The 20105-nt window shown below is 36.7% G+C and overlaps 3 protein-coding genes across 3 annotated transcripts; all 3 read left to right on the top strand.

Annotated features, from left to right (window-relative positions):
• The first annotated feature begins 4757 nt into the window (after positions 1-4757).
• Positions 4758-7342, top strand: LOC120011255 (zinc finger protein JAGGED-like). The gene is made up of 5 exons (XM_038862327.1): positions 4758-4840; positions 5534-5634; positions 5956-6099; positions 6329-6404; positions 6607-7342. The coding sequence occupies exons 1-5, from the start codon at positions 4758-4760 to the stop codon at positions 7016-7018; spliced, it is 816 nt and encodes a 271-aa protein (XP_038718255.1). The 3' UTR covers positions 7019-7342.
• Positions 7343-13465: 6123 nt separating this feature from the next.
• On the top strand, positions 13466-16339 carry LOC120014879 (50S ribosomal protein L15, chloroplastic-like). Its single transcript, XM_038866990.1, has 4 exons — positions 13466-13607; positions 13690-14056; positions 15076-15227; positions 15877-16339. Exons 1-4 carry the CDS (start codon positions 13527-13529, stop codon positions 16096-16098), a joined length of 822 nt encoding a protein of 273 aa, XP_038722918.1. The 5' UTR covers positions 13466-13526; the 3' UTR covers positions 16099-16339.
• Positions 16340-17022: 683 nt separating this feature from the next.
• Positions 17023-19571, top strand: LOC120014889. The gene is made up of 3 exons (XM_038866999.1): positions 17023-17238; positions 18701-18906; positions 18985-19571. The coding sequence occupies exons 1-3, from the start codon at positions 17137-17139 to the stop codon at positions 19250-19252; spliced, it is 576 nt and encodes a 191-aa protein (XP_038722927.1). The 5' UTR covers positions 17023-17136; the 3' UTR covers positions 19253-19571.
• Positions 19572-20105: the final 534 nt, after the last annotated feature.

Consider the following 20105-nt stretch of genomic DNA (forward strand, 5'->3'; position numbering starts at 1 on the left):
GATCACAGAGGAATTTACCACCTTGCTATCACCCTAGTGATTCACACATATTCATCCTAAATTTAAGAAATAATTCCTTCGAAGGCGAGTAATTGCAAACTCCTACTTAATTATACACCTGAATGGAAACGCAAAAGAATATCGCAGTAAACATATCATGCAATACTCCAAAAACACATGTATGATATACATGATCAATATGAATAAAATTCTAACATGATACGTAAGAGAGGGAAGTAAATTTGTCATCACCACGAAGATACATGAATCGTAAAATAGTTGCCTTTCACTTCCTCCTATTTTAATCCGTCAATTTAATTTTCAAGTGAACTAGTCGCCTCTTATACTGGTTAGAAATTAATCAGTGGACGTAAACATGAATGAACATAGGATATATCTTTTAGAGTAGTCGGCTAGCTGGTCTTAATCTCCATGTCTTTTCCCGTTGATGGCGTGTTTGTTTATGTATGTGTGTATATATATACATATATCATTGATTTGAAATATATGGGACCCAAAATAGTGGGCTCTACTTATCATTTCATTTTTAAAAACACTTAAAAAGTGGAGTGCATAAGTTATTAAGTTGCGGACGTCTACACTTGAGAATTTATATATATATATATATAGTAGTGATATAATTATTTGACAATCATGTACTTATATTGTAGTTGATTGAGATGTTGATGCAAAATTGCCATCACTGTTTATGACCTTACTGGAACAGAATTTGTTTCATAGAACACTTGGATGATAGTCGAGTGGTGAGTCTCACTAGGGTCAAATCCTATGAATTCGCAAGGTCATGAGTTTGATTCCCACTTTTAATAATACACTTGTGACTACGCGATGAGCTTTGTCATAATTTTTTCTGTTATCATATGAGAAACTTATGTGCACGTTGGCCTTATGCTCTGAATTTAGACTTATATCGGATATCTAAAGGGTAAACTTGTATGATATAGTTATCGGTTACTCAAGAAGAATTTATTTCATAGGCTATGGTCACTATTTCTTTAATTATTATAGCTACTAATCGCAAGTTCTAAAGTCAACGCCTCCAAGGACTAGCTCCATGTTTAATGGTCACAAGAGAATGACATGACAAAAAAAGAGACGTACACTGATTAACATATTAATCATCAATCCTATACGCGACCTAAAATTAGCCCCAAATAAGGTTACATACAACACACAAAAAAAAAAAAATATATATATATATATATATATATATATATATAAAAGTTAAATTTGGTATTTGTATGTATGTATTTAGCCCATCAATATTTGTCACTAAACCTTATAAAAGTTCATTGTATGAACAGTCATTCTGACGGACTAAAAATATATATGACTATTAACAAACGCAGAAGGTAAAAATGGTAGTTGATTTAGTAGTTGACTATAATAATGTAAAAGAAAATATTGTAGTTTTGATGAAATGAAATCGAGTTTTGTGGAAATTATTAACATGCATGCATGGGTTATTCCAAGATCCTAATGATTATTATAGACTTGAAGTTTTCGTTCGAACGATGTAATATTAGTCTCTGGACATCAACATCACAGAAAAAGTTACTTACAACCCTTTATTGATGATTATTTTGATGGACTTTTTTTTTCCCTTGACTATATTGCCGCACGTACGCCTTTTAATTCTATAATATTGTTCATCTATATCTGGAGAAGAAAATAAGAGTTTCCCCATCTTCGGAGTGCCTTTAAAAAAATAAAAAAAAACAACTAAAAGTAAGAGATAAGATTCATCGATCCCAACCAACACCCCAACCCTAATTGATTATTATGAAACAAATTGTAATTGATGACGTACAAGACTCGCTCAATTCTGTTGACCTATCAGGTGGTCGGGCTAGCCGTCAGGAAGTGACTTTGCAATTGTGTTTTGATGACCTGCACGGGAAGAAATGAGAGTTATGGGGTCCTCGGGGGAGGGAGTGGTCCGACGCTCAAGTCAATGGAAGTGCTATTGGGAAATTGAGTGTGCTCGGAGCTCTCACTTTTAGCAATCAAGAGAGGAAAATATCTCTTCCTTCATAATTCTTAGGAGAATTTTGATTGGGGGGATCCCTTCCAGATTCCTTTCCTAATAAGTCTAACTCCTCCCGAATTCTCGGCTCCCTCTTGTGTTTGGTCACCCAAAATTTTCGATGTGATGTAACTCATTTAAGATCGATATCTTCTCTTTTCGGCCACATTGCTTGGGTGCACCATTTGATGAGGGTATCATTTGCTCGGCTCAACACCTCGATTATGTCTTTATTGGCAATTCGGTGGGAGCCTGTTCAGAACCCTTGACAATGTGTATGCTTGACATATTGGTGCCACTTATCGTCACTCCGGTGGAGAGTTTTTTTTTTTTTTTTTTGGGTATCATCAGTAATAACACATATCAACTGTGATAAATGAGTACATCATTTCTAATCTAATTGAGTTGACCCATACCAAATCGTTCAATAAGAACATGATTTTCCACTTACCGACCACTTCACCCAAATTATTCAATAGTTGGTATTGCAGGTTGCATCAAGAAATTTGACTTGAACAATATAATTTGAAAGTCACATGAAAACAAAGCTAGCTAGGTTACTCTCTTCAACTCTTCATCATGATTAATGCCATTTTTGCCGGAAACATTTGAATCGGCTGGGATTTCGGGGAACCGTACTTCAAACACAGACGTGTCCAATTGTTAATGGCATAATTTTCTCATCAATTTCTTGACAAAATTAGTACAAGTTTCATCAATTCAATATGGTGGTAGCTAATAAGTCGTTTTAATGATCACAATTAGGCCCTACCTTAAAAGTTTCAAAGAATTCTCAGTCCTATTCCTTAGTCGGCAAAGATATATGTCCCTTTTAATAAAGTCGTTTTATGCACAGTCTCCTCTGCCCCATCACCCTAAAATCTACATCAAGATTAGCTAATCTCTCAATTTTGGACTAATCTTGATTATTTGTGGGTCCTAAATGCGGTTCGACCTCGGTCAAGAAAAAAAAAATATTAGACTATGATTAGCTCACGAGCTCAAATGAAAGAGACATGTAAGAGGGGATTAAGGTCGGATTAACAGATAGTTTAAAAAATTGAGTTGATTTCACAAAGCCAAAGTCGTCATCGATCATGAAGTGTTTTGGTGTATTGTTTATGGGCTAGAATGATGGTTTATTGGGTAATTGCATAGAACTTTTTTTTTTTGGAAATGGAGGAGAGAGATTCGAACCTAGTGATCAGGATGATATACATCATCATTACCACTTCAACTAATGACTTTGGTGTAATTGCATGGAAACTTATATATGAACATAATATATGTACAAAGCATGATAGTTAGTTTAGAGGGTTAGAAGTTGGTGCAGGTTAATAAATTAGGGTTAGACTTGGTTTTCAATTTTTAGGTGGAACCCACACTTGAGGGTGGGAGAAAAAAATATTTTTGAATTAATGATTGTTTAATTTAAAATAAGACCAACATGATGTACCAACGAGATGAGACTCGGTTGACAATCAATTGGGTTAAGCATATGTGTGCCCAAGATTCGATTTCAACCTGAAACATATTTCTCAATGGTATTTTAGAAAAAGAAAAGAAAAAAAAGACTAGCATGATGTGATGACCCAAATAAGATCCATGTTCCGGCCCACTAATATTTAGGATGCGAGGTTTCAAGTTGGGCTTGAATACGAGATCAATCAAGTTTTGGTTTAGCCCATAATAGAGGGCTGATTCTTGGGCTGCCCACCATAAAAGCCCACTCTTAGTGGCTTTCGAGTTTCGAGTGAGTATTGAGTAAGTCCTCCAACGAATAGCCTTGGAAAAGGCCATATCAAATAATTTCGGACTACGTACCGTTTGATGCCATATAAGTCCACTCCAAAGAGAAAAAAAACAACTCATTCAACTACAAGGGCCCATCTCTCATTGGACCTTTCATCGTATGACCACTTGGGCCTTCGCCATACGGGCCTCAACACACCCCCATAACCTCCGCTACAAGGTCATGTAGACATTTTGAGTCTTGGAGAGTCCACATTACATGGGCTTAAAATTGGGTATACAGGACAAATGAATGAGTGACCCATTCTTTCTCACAACACCATGGGCCATGGCATGTTAGTTGGGTCCAAACATGCACTTGTCTTATAAGTCACTCAACATTTTCTTTTCAATGTGTGGGTTCTTATACAAATATGTTATACTAATCATAATCTACACACATCCAAACCTTAACCATCCATGGGTGTTCGAGTAACTGGGGAATAACTTAAGTTCAACTCTCCACGTTAATATTCCACGATATATTCAGACTCTTGAATGAACATGGCGATTCTAGTATCCTAAGTTTACATTGACAAAGTTGCATACCTTGTCATAAAGATGTCAAAACCTCAAAAGCTACATATAGAGTGCTCCCTGCAGTTTATCTGATCATCCCGATCGATCTATGGTTGTTATCAATTAGTACAAGCATACTATTGCAAGAAAAGCCAAACTACACTATGTTTGCTCCAGTATTGTACTTTCATATTTCATTATTAATGATATCTTAACTTAATGAGATAATCCAATCAAGTACAATCTATTAGCAAAGCTATTGTCAACCAACTTATATCAATCCCATATTGATTGAAAAACAGCTATGGCTAAGTGATTGCGCCGGGCAATTTTGTTTGTGGCGGAGACAATATCCCAAATTAGATCGCGAAAACCCTAATAGATTTGTGATGGTACAATCATGGTTAGGACTCAGGATGCGTTGGAGGGGGACCATGTAGTTTTAGTGTTCAAGGTATATAAGACTGGCACTAATTGTATTTGGTACCAGGAACATTTAGTTAAGATAAAAAGGACATAGAAATTGTTTGATGGGTCATATCTTTTAGTAAATGAGATCTACAGCAATCGATATGCTTATATACAACACATTTAATTCATTATATATATGATTGAACAAGATATATTACTACTAGTTGTTGTTGTAGAACAATAGTGACCTAGCTAGGGCTCCTCTTGACTGAAGCAAAGTCCCTCTCATTCCCTTCTCACTCACACAAAACCTAACTAGCTAATAACACTATCATCTACTCTCTCTCTCTCTCTCTCTCTCTCTCTCTCTCTCTCTCTCTCTCTCTTCTTGGCCTTTTTAAAGTCACGAGACCCACCGTCCCTTAGAATATTAGAGAGAGAGAGAGAGAGAGAGAGATATGAGTGCAGTGTGTGTGTGGGGTGGCAGAGTAACTGATAGAGAACTTTCAAAGCTCTACTTACTCTCTTTTTTTTTGGCTCTCTACCTTCACTCAAACTAGAGAGCAGTATCAAACTCAAGTCTTTGCATATATAATCTCCCAATCTGAAAGACTTTGGTCTCCCCCTCACATTTTTCTGTCTCTCTCTGTCGGTACCATGTAGGTCTCCCCCCACACATACCTCCTTATATTCTTCTTCAACTCCTAAATACCCCACAACCATACATGTAACTTTCTTTTGTTTTGTAATTTAATTTTTTTGCAGGAGACCTGAAAGCAATAATAACCCGTTAGACCTCAACAACTACCCTGAAGACTACGGTACTAGAGACGGTAAACATGTCATGGAAGAGGGCTCTTCTTCTGGTACACACACCCATTCTTTCCTTTTTCTTTTTTTTTATTTCTCTAATTAATGCATCAGATGAAACAGGAAGCAGTAGATTTGTTCGAAAATGATAAAGATCCTAACAATTGAGATCCCAATTATATTAACTGTTGAGTTAAATGCATATGATACACGTAAAATCTTGTGCGTATAACTCAACAGCTAGGATACGGGATACCAATTGTTTGGATCTCTGTCGTAACTGGTTTTGATTAAAGGAAACTATTATGGTTTTTTTTTATTAAAAAAGAAAAAATGGGAAGCTAGGGTTTGGTTCAATTAATATTTGTCAGTTGCAGGTGGTGCAGGGTACAGGAAAAAGAAAAGCGGCGGTAAGGATGGGAAGGATGAGGAGAGCGGGAAGGTGTACGAGTGTAGGTTTTGTTCCCTCAAGTTCTGCAAATCTCAAGCTCTCGGTGGACACATGAACCGACACAGACAAGGCAACAACAACACTCTTCATCTTTTCTTTTCTTTTTTTCTCTTCTCTTCTATTAATATTATTTAATGGAGCTGCAGTGTGGTTGTTATTAATGGGCAGCTGCTCCTGCTGCCACTGCCATGAAATTAACGTGGTCATGTCAATGTTTGTTATAATGTGGGGAGCTGAAATCTGTGCTTTTCTTTTTGGATTTTGATTTGATTTGATTCTTCATGTTTTTTTGTGGTCAGAGAGGGAGACAGAAACCCTGAACCGTGCTCGTCAACTGGTCTTCACCAACGATAACCTAGCCGCCCCTCATTTAGGGTATCTTATCTCTAAATTACTTATGAATAGTTAAAATAAGGATTCCAATAGTTGGTATATCAATTATCCCAGCTGTTGAATTTGTTTATGTGCATCGTGTGTAACATGTGGATCCCATGAATTCATTTGAATTCTATACATCAAATTCAACAGCTGAGATAATTGATTGTAATTCCTGTTTTTGTTTTAATCTTGGCTGCAGGTGCCACCCGATTGCACCAGGCGATCCGTTCAGGCCAATGTACCAGCAATCAAGATTGTACCCTGGCTCATCCTCCGTAACGCCGCCGCAGGGTCCACACCAACCACTACTATACACATCTCCTACGCGATTAGTCCCTTATCCCTCTCAATACCCACTACAACAACCCATCAACGATTACTACGTTGGTCACGCCCTTACCCCACAACAATATCCTCACCAAAATCTAAACTACATGGGCGGACCAGACTCCAGCAATAATTACACTTGTGTCGGTGCACCGGTTGGGCAGGTGTTAGGGCACCGCTCGGGCCGGGGTAGTTCGGACATGGGAGGAGCAGGAGGAGGTGGAAGAGATGGGTCTGTTCAAGAGGAGGGATTGAATTGGGGGAGGAACCATGGAGGGATTTAATAATTTGGGTTCTAATCTTTTCTTTTCTTTTCTTTTTGTCTTGTTTTTATTTTTGGAATTTGTAGAATTAATTGATAGTATGGTTTGACACGGAATCTCTATCCAGAGAGAGAGTTAAGAAACTGACAAATGGGGTCGGAGGAGGAGGGTAGCATGCACGGAAGGAGAGAAGCTATTTTGGTTTATGTATGTACACACAACAGCCAACAGGGGTATGAGGCAGCTTTTTGGGGGGCATATATATATGATATATATGTGTGTGTATAGTCTCAGCTAGTTTGGCTTGGAGTGTTAACTTTGTACTCGAGTACTAACCACCAATTCAAGATTGAACTGAACTAAATGTGGGACAAGTAGTTAGATTTCAACTGGAACATCCTCACCCTTCCTTTTGCATGGCAAACCATTTTTCTTTTTCTTTTTCTTTACTTTTACTACATTGATAGTTCTCTCCTTATCACAAGAAACCCATATCACATATATCAGGTATTATAAATGTGTACATATATATATATGCATGATATTGAGATCAGTATGGAAAATTGTAGCCATATACCAAGTCAATAAAAGCATACCTTGCTCATTGATCGTAATTAATTATATTTGCAGTTCGTGTGGGTAGTTGACAATGTTAATTAAGCCAGTACTGAACAGAAAAAAGAAATAAAGAATTCAAAGTCCTCCCCTAAACATGGGAAAGATAGTGAGTTTATAAGTGTGGATCACAATATCTCCATTGCTATGAGGCCTTTTTGGATAGAAATCCAAAGACAAATCCATTCAGACCTAAACTTAAAACAAACAATATCATACCAATACCAATGTGAAAATATGTAGAATCCATATATCGAAGACGTAGAAGTTTAAGGGTAATGGCAGCTCGAGAAAATTTAATTTATACTACATCCTCAAAGCTTTAAAAGAAACGATGCCGCCACATATTTGAATCGAATGCCGTGGGGGGGCTCGCATTTGAATTAGTACTGAAGAGAAGATTTGTGTTTCAGGTGATCCTCCATCAAGAAAAAGGAGGCTAGGTCTTGTGCCTGCCTGCAATTTAATTACTAATGTCAGCAATTTAATTGGCAATATTGCTGAAGCTAGAAGCACCCAAATGACAGGGTTTTTTAATGAGAAGTAAGTGAAAGTAACCCTAACGCTAGCTATATAATCAGACCTAATAGTTTGAGACAACACAAGCTAGATATGTAGTAGGATAAGCTGCACTGCAACTGCAAGTCTGAGACTCTCAATCACTTTGCTTGGATCATGTATATATGTCAACCAATCAATCTGCATCTCGATCGGTCCATTCCACTTTTAACCATAAATGGTTATTCATCTGGATATGAACAACAAATGCGAACGCAATTAAATATATACATATATACTAGTATATATATACACACACACACACACCCCTGTGTGTATGATAAAGAGCCTAGCCATTGAAACAGGTTTTTTCAAGTCTTAAATCGACTCATTAAGTAAATAGAATCTAAATTAAATCTATAACTCTAACTTTGTGTATAGTTTTTTTCTTTGTCGGTCATCGAGTAAGTCGAGAGCCATATATATATACTCCATAGTGATGAACCTAAGCGTACACAAGGTGAATGAATTGTGTCCCTAAATCCCAAATAAGAATTTCCTCAAACCAATTTGTAAAATAAAACACCAAACAATCAATTATGAACAATTTATGCAATAGTTAAGAGCGTATAAATAAGTAAAGTCAATTTGATCACTATCAATGAAATACCAATCTATTAAATGCTCAAATAAACAAGAGGAACCAATCTCATGCAAATCCAACACACAATTTCATAATAAGCACTATATAATCAGAATGGGCATGCAAAATTGTATAAACAACACGAAATTTATCAAATTCAAGTGCTACATTCACAATTAAATCAAGTAGATGAATAATGAGTCAACCACAATCCATAAAACAAGTTTTGGGCAATATAATCAAATGTGAACTTAAAATCCAAATTGAAGGTAAAATAATGCACGGATAAAAAAAATTAACACAAGCAAGCAATATGACAAAAAATCAAGACAACACATGAATTTAGAGTAGTTCGGAGGTCTTTCTCCTACATCCACTATCTCAATTCACTAATTTAGGATTTTCTAAATTGAATTAGGGCAATGATTTTTCAGAATTCACAAACAACTTAGTGCTTCCAAACAAAGTTAACCTCAAACTATGGATTTTTTCAGTCAATCCCCAAACTAATCGCACTGGGGTTCTCACAAAGGTTGAGGGTTTAAAACAAACCAAGAGAGCTAACTACTTAGGGTAACTATTGAGTCACTGTAGCTGTAGCTATTTGTCTCATAGTCATTCAGCATCTTTGTCCCAACCTCCCTCTAATATATCTCGGGATCGGACCGAGAGAGAGAGAGAGAGAGGTTTTTTAATGAATATATGTGTGTATATATATAGAGGCTAGGGGAGAAGTAGTAGTAGACTAAAAAAGTGGCACATAACTGTCAAAATAGTGCAAGACAATGCATATAGAGGGGCGGTAAAAACAGACGGCTATAGACCGATGTTTGTTCATGCAATTTACAGCAGCTGGAATGTTTAAAGCTGCTGCATGCATGCCTTTGTGTTTTATCAAATATTTAATTTAATTACCTTATTTAATTTGTCTTCTTTCCTCCAAATTACGCGTTGATTAATGCATACTTTAACAGCAGCTTTTGCAGTAATTTTTTTTTTCTTCTGCTATTGAATCTATGCCTCTGTCACATCTGTCCTAGTTTTCATTGACCTTTTTTGCGATCTTAGCCTCTATATTTAATGCTTTTATATGCAAAGGTAACAAGATATAATATATATATATATATATATATATACACGAAAATATTATACCATATAATTCGACTGTTCTATTAAACATGCATTGATGGCTTGTACTATACCAAAATAACATAAAGACTTGAGTGAAATTTGTTCATAATCAAGCTAATAAAATCTACAATTAGTCAAATGTTGCTTGATTTTGTTTAAGCTGGGCAGCCTTTAAACAATAAGAAAAAAAAATTAAGACCATACAAGCTTGTTCGGGCCGTCATACTCACTCACATATGAGTTTTCTACATGAAAAACATGATAAGTTGGGTCAATACTTAACGCGTGACCACAAGAAAATTATTTTAGTGGGAATCGAACTTAGGACCTTCCGAATCCATACTTTTTTATCATATAGAAAAATTTACCAATTAGGTTATCACCAAGAATATTACTCTAGATTATTTAACGCACACAGATATATGCTTTATATATAAAGCTTTCTTTTTAGCTCCAATGGAGGATGCACTAAAAACAAGAGCTTGAAAACAAGAAAATAAACATGGATCTTTAATGTTACATAACTTTACCATACTTGGGCAATCATTTCCCAACAAAGAAAACAAAAAAACAAAAGAAAACTTATTATTAGAAAACGACCCTTCAATTCAACAAAATCAATGTATCTTGTTAGTGTGGCAGATGAGATCACGCGAGGGTAGAGTCCTACTCTTCTTCTTACAACATATATATATATGGAATGATATCGTTCACACATTTTTCTTTATTGGTTTGTGTCCTTAACTAAGGACACATTTTTATCAGTCACTCTCCCTCTCTCTGAATGAATATATATATTACGATATCATCTGTACGGCCCATTTGTGTAAAAGATTTGGTTTCATGGAGATATATGCATCACTCTGTCTTTTCTGAAACAGACTTGGGTTTTTAAGTTAATATTGTTAATAATATATATATATATATATATACACACACACATTCATTCATGTATATATGCAGTGTGTACTGTGCAGATGATAATAATAAATTGGTGTACGCATGCTATGTTATGTTGAAACTTGAAGCGATATGTACATAAACAACACAGACGCTGATTATGTGAAAAATCCCTAAACATGACGGGTCTCAGATGTAACCCTAGACTGTTTCTAGGTCGGTCCATTCCAGAATACCAACAAGAATGTTTTGGTTCTTCTGACCAGATTTTCAAACTCTCTCTCTCTCTGTCTGTGATTGTCAATTTCTTTGCTAATCATCATGTTCACCGAGCGATGTGACATTTTAACACTCTCCTGCACTTATGCGCTCGGTTATTCGAGACCCAACAAGTGTAGCGGTCTGTCTATAAGAACATCTGAAAAGTTCAACGAATGAATGTCCTTTTAGGATTGAGCATATGCTCTAATTCCATATTATAATTTGAAGAAAAATGCGAGAAGTAGAAGAAGAAGGCAAAAGAAAGGTTTTGACGCATACCATTTGAGATATTGTCCACATTTTGGGTCCAAAACCTGTGTGATTTTATTCTTCTACAACGCGACTCAAGGATATTATAATATGGACATGGTGTGGTATGATATTTATATAGCTCAAAGCCACCAAGAATTAACAACAAAAGCCACCAACATTCATGGAGGTTGTTGATCGAGATCGAAGATTCATGCATATAGCGTGACTAGGCGTATCGGCCTTTGGTTATGATTATATCTGACTTGTTTATCTTTATTTCTATCTGAAGATTTAATCTTCTTATTGTATGGGGATTCTACTGCTGTTTTTTCTGGATATGGGGGATCCGTAATTTTTTAGAGTTTATAATTCATATCCAATGATGAAGAAAAAGTCATACAAATTTTAAAAATTAAAAAACAAAAATATGGTATGATGTGACACATCTCTCAAGCCATTAGATTCCAATTATAGACTCTACAATTTAAAACTAATTACGGAGCCCTCTAATCCGTTTTTTCCCATGTGTATGTTTTTTTTCTTACAAGTTCTTATAAATGATGTCAGGACCTCTTTTTTGATTGTTTTAAAAAAACAGACAATTGACATTAAGAGTATTTTGGACAACTTAATTGTAAAAAGGTCATGGGTCTTTTAAAAATTGTAAAAAAGTGCAATTTAAGAGTAATTTAGTCATCTGACTTAAGACATTTTTTGATTTATACCTACAATACCCTTCTTCTTCTCTCCTCTTCTCCTCTCCTCTCCTCTCCTCTCCTCTCCTTCTTCTTCTTCTCTCCTCTCAAATTCTATTTGGCTTTTTATGAAGCTTTGTCATTGATACTCTCACAAGAACCATCTTATGCATCACAATCTCTGCTTTGTACAGCAAGTATGAGGAGGACATCGATAAATATTGCAGTATGATTCATAGAAAATTTTCTCGACACTATAAAATATAGAGAGTGAGAACTGATGAGGTGATCCTCATCAAATTGATCGGAATGACTCTTCTTTGGTCTTGTTTTGTATTTGTTGTCTTTTTTTCTTCTCGTATAATAAGCAGAAGAAAATTTAGGAAAATTGATACTGTACAGCTGCAGAGATGTATTACTATAGTATCACCAACACCAAAAATCCACTAAAAAGATACAATTGAAACAATATGCATACTTCCTCTTCCTAATTACTTTTTCTTTCTTGATTTTATTTTCTTGGTTTGTACCTCTCTTGCTTGTTCTAGAAAAACATTTACAGCTGCAGAGATGTATCACTATAGTATCACTAACACCAAAAATCCACTAAAATGATACAATTGAATCAGAAAAACATGTAATGCAATCAAATTTACATTCCAACATTTGTATCATCATTTTATGAGGAAAATATATAAATTGAACACTAAATTGAACCTTCTAATTAAAAGTATCACTATTGTACCGCAGTTCGTGGAGAGAGAAATTAAAATTTGAGGTTATTCAAAATCCACTAAAATGATACAGTTGATTCAGAAAGACATGTAATGCAATCAAATTTACATTCTAACATTTGTATCATCATTTTATGAGGAAAATATATAAATTGAACACTAAATTGGACATTCTAATTAAAAGTATCACTATTGTATCGCAGTTCGTGGAGAGAGAAAATCAAATTTGAGGTTCTTAAAAATCCACTAAAATGATACAATTGATCCAGAAAGACATGTAATGCAATCAAATTTACATTCCAACATTTGTATCATTATTTTATGAGAAAAATATATAAACTGAACACTATACTGGATTTTTTGTTTAAAAGTATCATTATTGTATCACAGTTCGTGGAGAGAGAAAATCAAATTTGAGGTTATTTTGGTAAAAGTTGGTCCCAGTGTACTTTTTCAAAAGAATGTTTCAGTGGTTGCACCTTTTTACAATTAAGTATAATTTAGTGTATCGGCCTACAAAAATTCCAAAAAAAAAAAAATGAAGGGAAGCCCAAATTAAAAGGACCCAAAGCCCTATAAAAACAAGCCCAAACCAGCAGAGTAAGCCCAATAGAAGAGAAAAATTGGGCCCAGAGGCCGAATGTGTTGTAAAGCCCAAAAGAGTTTCGTTGCTGCGGTCAGAGAGTAGCATTTTATTTTTTTAAAAAACAATTATTTTATAAAACGAATCATACCTCCCTATCCATATCCGTTTTCATGTTACTAGAGCTCACGAAGAAGAAACACGCATTGGCATCGCCATGGCAGCCTTTCTCCCTCTATCTTCTACTACTCCTATGAAGACAACAATAACTTCCCTTCATTTTTCTTCCGCTTTCGTGGTATTCTCGCTCTGCGATTTCTTTGTTAATATATGTGTTTATGTCTCTCTGCCCAATTGATTGAGTTTTCTCGACACTTCAGGGAAATTCTACGAAGTTGAAGGAAAATTCATGTCAATTTCTCCCTCTGAACGTCAATTTAAAGACCAAGCAACAACGGAGACAGCAAGGGAGGTCCCTCGTCATCGTTAATCAAGCCGCCGCAACAGCTGTTCCTGCAGCCCCGGTTTCTAGTGTGAGGTTCCGATTGAACAATCTAGGTCCGCAACCGGGTTCAAGGAAGAAAGGCAAGCGAAAGGGGAGGGGTATTGCCGCTGGGCAAGGCAATAGTTGCGGGTTCGGTATGAGGGGCCAGAAATCTCGGTCGGGTCCGGGTGTCAGGAAGGGCTTCGAGGGAGGCCAGATGCCCCTTTACAGGCGTATACCCAAACTGCGTGGAATTGCGGGAGGTAACATTTTGCAACTGCTTGAATATTTGTTCCTGTTTTCCTATTAGAATATATAGTATTCTTGTACTTCATATTGGTGATTAGTTGTTTCTTATTCTGTGAAAACTGTTGGCCCGATGCCTGTTTGAGAAAATGCTCCATTTGGGAGTAAGTTTCTCTATGCCTCCTTAGTTTTATGGTTTTTCTAAGGGAATATGCTCCTTGTCACATTATCTGATTTCCATTAGTAGTAATAACTGGTATGCAGCACAATGTCTTGGGGAATGCGGGTTAAATAAACTGTTGTTTAACTGGAAATATATATCATCCTTTAGAAATATTGACATATTATGCTTCTTTCATTCCCATATTCAGTCTCAAGATGTGGAGTTGTATGCTTAGGTTCCCAGCTTAGCTTTAAATTTGTAATCACTTTCACTTGGACCAAGTAACGGAACTATAGCATGATATACGTGGGGATCACTTTTGGGCTCAGGCTCCTAATTACCAGGAACAAATTGAGTTTTAACTACCAGTGAATCTTATTATTAGCCACTGGCAATTGGCACTTCCGTACTTGTACATTTGATCGGAAAACGTCTCTTGCCATAGCATCACTGTGGTAACTCCTAATTACCAGGAACAAATTGAGCTTTAACCACCAGGAAATATTATTCCTAGCCAATGGCAAGTGAGATGCTTGTACCTTTGATTAAAAACGCCTTTTTCCATAGCATCACTGTTGCCATTCAAAGTTACCACCACTCAAAGACTAATGATCATTGTGATGATCATACTAATATTATGAAAAACAAGCAAATAAAGAAGTTGTAGTATATTTAAATAAGTTGCAAACATTTAGGATGCTTTACTCAGATAAAACATTAGTTACTGGATTTCATGATAAGTGTCCCATTTGTGATTAAGTGTTGTCAAACCGGATTCTAAGTATTCTGCCTCTATGTAAGGAGAATAGTACTATGCGAGATTAGGAATACTTAATCTTTTGCTGTCACTTGTTTTTTGGGTTTTGTTACAAGGTATGCGTGCGGGTTTGCCTAAGTACATCCCTGTGAACATAGAAGACATAGAAGCAGCAGGGTTTCAAGATGGGGATGAAGTGTCACTGGAGACATTAAAGGATAAGCGTTTGATTAACCCATCAGGGAGAGAAAGGAAACTACCTTTAAAGGTATTGGACAATACATTGATTTAATTTTGCGACTGTTATATGGGAGTACAGTTGGAGCCATCATGTTATCTTCTCTCCACTTCATTTCTGGTCTGAATATTCTTTTGACTGTTAAAACTTGAAAAGCCTTTGAACTTTGTCTTAAGTTTTAGCCGGAGCTTATATGACATATCCGATTTGTGAAATTTTCAGTAAAAAAATCTTTGTTTAAATTTCGAATCATTACCTGTTTGTTACTTCTAACTTTTCATGATGCCGGCCTTCATTACTTTTGGGTTGGCTTTTGAACTGATTTGGTGAAAATTTTATTCAGTTAATAAACAGAGTATGCCAATTGCGTAGATTGACTCAATTTGGCAGTATTGACTGATGTTCTCTTGATTCTATTTGGGATTGTGGTACAGAATTGTATTACTGCGTAATAGACTATAAAAAACCTTTGCTGAAAGGGTTTCCCTGTCTTATGACTTATGTGATGCAGAGACACACAAGTAGAATAAGATGCCATGAGTACTATAAGCTGCTCTGAAATCAAATCTGTAACTGTCTACCATAACAAAAAGCTCAATGAGGGTACATATGTTAATTCTTTATCAGAAATAATGACCAATATATTTAACTCGTTTTTGTATTTTTGTTTTGGATTTAGATTCTTGGTGATGGTGAATTAAGTGTGAAGCTGAATATAAAGGCCCGTTCTTTTTCAACATCTGCAAAGGAGAAGCTAGAGGCTTCTGGCTGTACATTGACAGTATTACCAGGCCGAAAGAAGTGGGTCAAACCATCAGTTGCAAAGAACCTAGCACGGGCTGATGAATATTTTGCCAAGAAAAGAGCTGCAGCTGCCGCATCAGAGCCTGCATCTGCATAAACCAACGGTGGTAGATCAATGTAATTTAAAGTTGCATATGAATGTTGCGGCAAGGTAAGTTCCATGCTTTTGTATTCCTCCCTTTTATCATTTTTTTTCTTCTAATTCTCTTAGGCTGTTCACTCGGTCATGTAGTTTGTGGTGTTTAACATTTAATATCATTCATGCATCTGAGACGATGAATCAAAAAAAATGTGTGTTAGTACTCTTACAAATCGATCACTGAATTTCCATTACATCACGCTTGCTTATCTTACTTTGCTATTCATTCTCACTCTGGGCTTTGCTATATGACGACATACAGTCCTGGTCGGAACCCGGGTGCAACGATAAATGAGCGACAATCCGTGTTTGCGGAAAAAAACTTGATAACTACAGCGGCAGCAGTAGCTATGGAGTATTATCATAATTATTTGGTCATTTTCCGTTGCTATTTTAGTTCCTAGTTAGTTAGTCTTGCTACTCTTAACCACTAAAACATTGTACAAGCTATTTACTATTCAAAAGGCTCATTAGGTCCGACCTTTAGCTAGTCCACAACTCACAACACAAATGGGCCAGGCCTATGCAATATTCTTGTCCCAAATTCAAAGCTGGTCCGTTCTTGGCATTACACATTTGTTGACTCAGGGCTCGGCCCAAAAAGGTATGGCCCAAATACTGCCCGCGAGGTTCTTGGGACGGGCCGCCGGCCCGTTTCACATCTCTATGAATTACACCTCAGAGTTCAGATTTGGTAAAAAAACAAAAAGAAAAGAATCGAAGTCGCATGCCAACGCAAGTTCTTTCTTTAACGCGTGCAAAACACGTTCATCATCAGTTGGACGGGTAGTTATATTTGCCGCGAGTGGTTTCAACGCTCTCGATCCTCGTGCGGGTCTAAAACTTTTGGCTTTTTTTCCTAACCAAACAGCCTTCGCTGCTTTCTTCTTCACTGCGTAAAAAGTAGGTCCTCGCTTTCCCACAGTTGCTTTTCTTATCAGCTGCTTCACTCGATCACTGGGACTTGGGTCCTCTAGAATTTTCTGAATCAAAGAGATGGGAGAAGGAAAGGGCTCGACCCTGGTGCACCTACTGGTTGTGGTGTTGTGCCTGGTTGCGTTTGGTTTCGCCATTGCTGCTGAGAGACGACGAAGTGTTGTATGTCCCTTTTTTTCTTTGAACATTTCGATTGTTACTCTTTCTAAAGCTGTAGTTGAGGCTAGGGTTTAGAAAATACAGCAAACTGTAAATATATGCTTGATTAATCAATTTCGATGCCATCAATTCATTCATTTGAGATCGGTTTCTTGAATTAGATTCTTGATTGTTTTTTGTTTCTTGCAACACCGAGTAGTTTCTAGCTTGTGACTAATACAGATCCCTTCTTGTGTTCTCGTGATGTGTGCATAAGTGAAGACTTTGTGTGATTTGTTACACATTACTGGTAGATTTATATGTGAAGTGTGCGAACAAGTCGTATTTAGACTTAAATGATCTATTTAAGTCTTTCGGATTTTTCGTAGAAGTTCTTTCCTTATTTGAGCTCGTAGGTTGTCAAAATTTTCTGATGATGCTTTAATTCTTAACCTCTGCTTTAGTCAATTGGAATTGCAAATTGATTCTAGAGTTTCCTTAATGGAAATGGGATAACGTGGTTCTTTACAGTTTACAGCAATATGTTCAACACTGCTGTGAAAATGGTTTGTAATGTCACAGTCTCCCTAGCAGAGAGTGTAATAATAATTTAATACCAGGTTTTTAAGTTTTAAGAAGGGCATAGCCAATAGGGTATCATTTGGTTTAAATATTGATTGCCTAGCATGGGTATATCTTGGTGGCGTGGCAAGGACCAGTCACTATGTTTAATAAACTTTGTCGAAAACAATTAAAGATGATTTCGATGACAGGAGGAAGGTGGGATGATTTGTCGCGAGATGAACAGTTGAATTCCATTGATCATGCTGTCATTAATACTAAGGTGTCTTGGCTGAGTTGCTCCATGGACATGTCTGTTGTTTATGGAAAATGCGGGATGATGATAATAGATATAAGCTTCATGGTCAAACTGCTATACATTTTGTACGATTCCAGAAGATATTATTTGTCTGAGGCTTAACTTGCACCACTTTTGCCACTCTAATTAGACAGTGTTGCCATTCCATTTTTAGTGTCATGTGCACCTATTTATCAGGAGGCATGCCATGATATGCCATTATACTGCTTCACTTAGCAACAGAGGAGTGTTGTGTGCCAAGACATAATACCCATTTTCTGTTTGCTTCTATTAGCATAACAGCATCAATCTGGACATGTTGCATGGCATCTTAGTATCTACGTGATCTTAGCCTATTGGAAGATCTCATGCTAAGAGAGGCGATATGCCGGTTTCTATACTTTCGCAATGCACCAATAAAAATTCATGTTTTTAAACTTAGAATGAGATGCTCTTGTAAGTCAAGCATAAGCTAACTCTAAGTAGACTTTCACGGTGTCTTGGTGCAAAAAATGTTTCGATTTACATAATCAAACTTGTGCTGTGAATACTGATAATCAAACTTACTACTTGTTGTCTATTCAGCTTAATCATTATATGACTATATGATCGTTTGTGTTAATGCAGGGCAATATAATCAAAGATGAATTATCAAATGCCACGTATTGTGTCTACAGCTCAGATGTTGCAACTGGTTATGGAGTGGGTGCTTTTTTATTCCTTCTTTCAAGTGAATCACTACTCATGGGAGTGACTAAATGCATGTGCTTTGGGATACCTTTAGCACCCGGTGGGGATCGAGCTTGGTCAATTATATACTTTATATCGTCATGGTGAGGCTTTATATTCCATAAATCTCTGAATCCAAGATGTTGAAGCCACACAACTTTCTTATATTTTGCATTGTTCAGGGTGACCTTTCTGGTGGCAGAAGCATGTCTGATTGCTGGTGCAACAAAGAACGCCTACCACACAAAGTACAGGGGAATGATTTATGCGCAGAATTTCTCCTGCGAGTCATTGCGGAAAGGCATTTTTATTGCTGGAGCCGTCTTCATTGTTGCAAATATGGTACTCAACGTATATTATTACATGTATTTCTCAAAGGCAACTACAACCCAAGCAGCTCACAAGACAAACCGTGCTGCTTCAACTGTTGGGATGGCCGGGTATGCATAAGATTGAACTGATAAGAGCAGTTTGCAAAGTTTTGTTTCTTTCTCAAGTAAAGAGTCTGCAGGGGAGTTGCATGTGTATTGTAATGTATTATGCTTGTCTAGAGATATGTTGTAGTGCGGTTATGAATTCCGAACCAATTTAAGGCCTTAAAAGCCACCATGCCATGGTTGAAGTATCAAATGCTCTTCCTCCCCTCGGCCTATTGAAGTTGCCTACCCACCTCGGACCTATAGGTTGCATTTCTGTAATTCTATCAAATGCTATATGTTCGCGTATCATATAGGCTGCCTCTCTTTTTCATGTATCTAAAATTTTAATCTGTTGTGCTTGTGCAAGCTGCAACTGTCAGAAGAAATTTCGTGTATCATAAGGAAGAAGTAACAGGGAAAACTTTAGTCACACCCCACCTTTTACTAAAGACACCCCAATTTGAGTTGACCATCCCTTGTAAAACTCAGTTGACGTGGTGTTTTTAATAAAAAGTGGGGTGTGACTAAAGTTTTCCTAACAGTCGTTGGTAAGAACATCAGTTTTTGCGAGCAACAGACATTATTTTTGTTCTCAAGTTGTGGATCCAATGATGAAAGATTCAAACTAGATTTCTTATATATAGGCCCAATTAAAAAAGCTAACTAGATCAGCTATTGTTTATTGCTGGCCCAGCTTGTGAATTCAGTCCGAAACTAAATATGGGCCCAATCTAAAGGTTACTTGAGTCGCTTATTGTTTACTACAGTCTACAGGCGTAGCATTTGAACTTGGGCTTTGTCTGAGAGTAGACGTGAACAGAAATTCAAATAGATCCATGCCTTGCTCTTTGAATTGGGTTCTTCTTCTTCTAGGGAATCTCATT

This window comes from Tripterygium wilfordii, chromosome 2, assembly GCF_013401445.1.
Source record: "Tripterygium wilfordii isolate XIE 37 chromosome 2, ASM1340144v1, whole genome shotgun sequence".
Classification (NCBI taxonomy): Eukaryota; Viridiplantae; Streptophyta; class Magnoliopsida; order Celastrales; family Celastraceae; genus Tripterygium; species Tripterygium wilfordii.

Bases quoted from the DNA above. Each gene is read 5' to 3' on its own strand.
- LOC120014879 (XM_038866990.1), top strand. From the start codon at position 13,527: ATGGCAGCCTTTCTCCCTCTATCTTCTACTACTCCTATGAAGACAACA. The intron at 13,608-13,689 runs GTATTCTCGCTC...TCGACACTTCAG, and splicing joins ATTTTTCTTCCGCTTTCGTG to GGAAATTCTACGAAGTTGAA. The intron at 15,228-15,876 runs GTATTGGACAAT...TTTTGGATTTAG, and splicing joins AAAGGAAACTACCTTTAAAG to ATTCTTGGTGATGGTGAATT.
- LOC120014889 (XM_038866999.1), top strand. From the start codon at position 17,137: ATGGGAGAAGGAAAGGGCTCGACCCTGGTGCACCTACTGGTTGTGGTG. The intron at 17,239-18,700 runs GTATGTCCCTTT...GTGTTAATGCAG, and splicing joins CTGAGAGACGACGAAGTGTT to GGCAATATAATCAAAGATGA. The intron at 18,907-18,984 runs GTGAGGCTTTAT...TGCATTGTTCAG, and splicing joins ATATACTTTATATCGTCATG to GGTGACCTTTCTGGTGGCAG.
- LOC120011255 (XM_038862327.1), top strand. From the start codon at position 4,758: ATGGTTAGGACTCAGGATGCGTTGGAGGGGGACCATGTAGTTTTAGTG. The intron at 4,841-5,533 runs GTACCAGGAACA...ATTTTTTTGCAG, and splicing joins ACTGGCACTAATTGTATTTG to GAGACCTGAAAGCAATAATA. The intron at 6,405-6,606 runs GTATCTTATCTC...TCTTGGCTGCAG, and splicing joins CTAGCCGCCCCTCATTTAGG to GTGCCACCCGATTGCACCAG.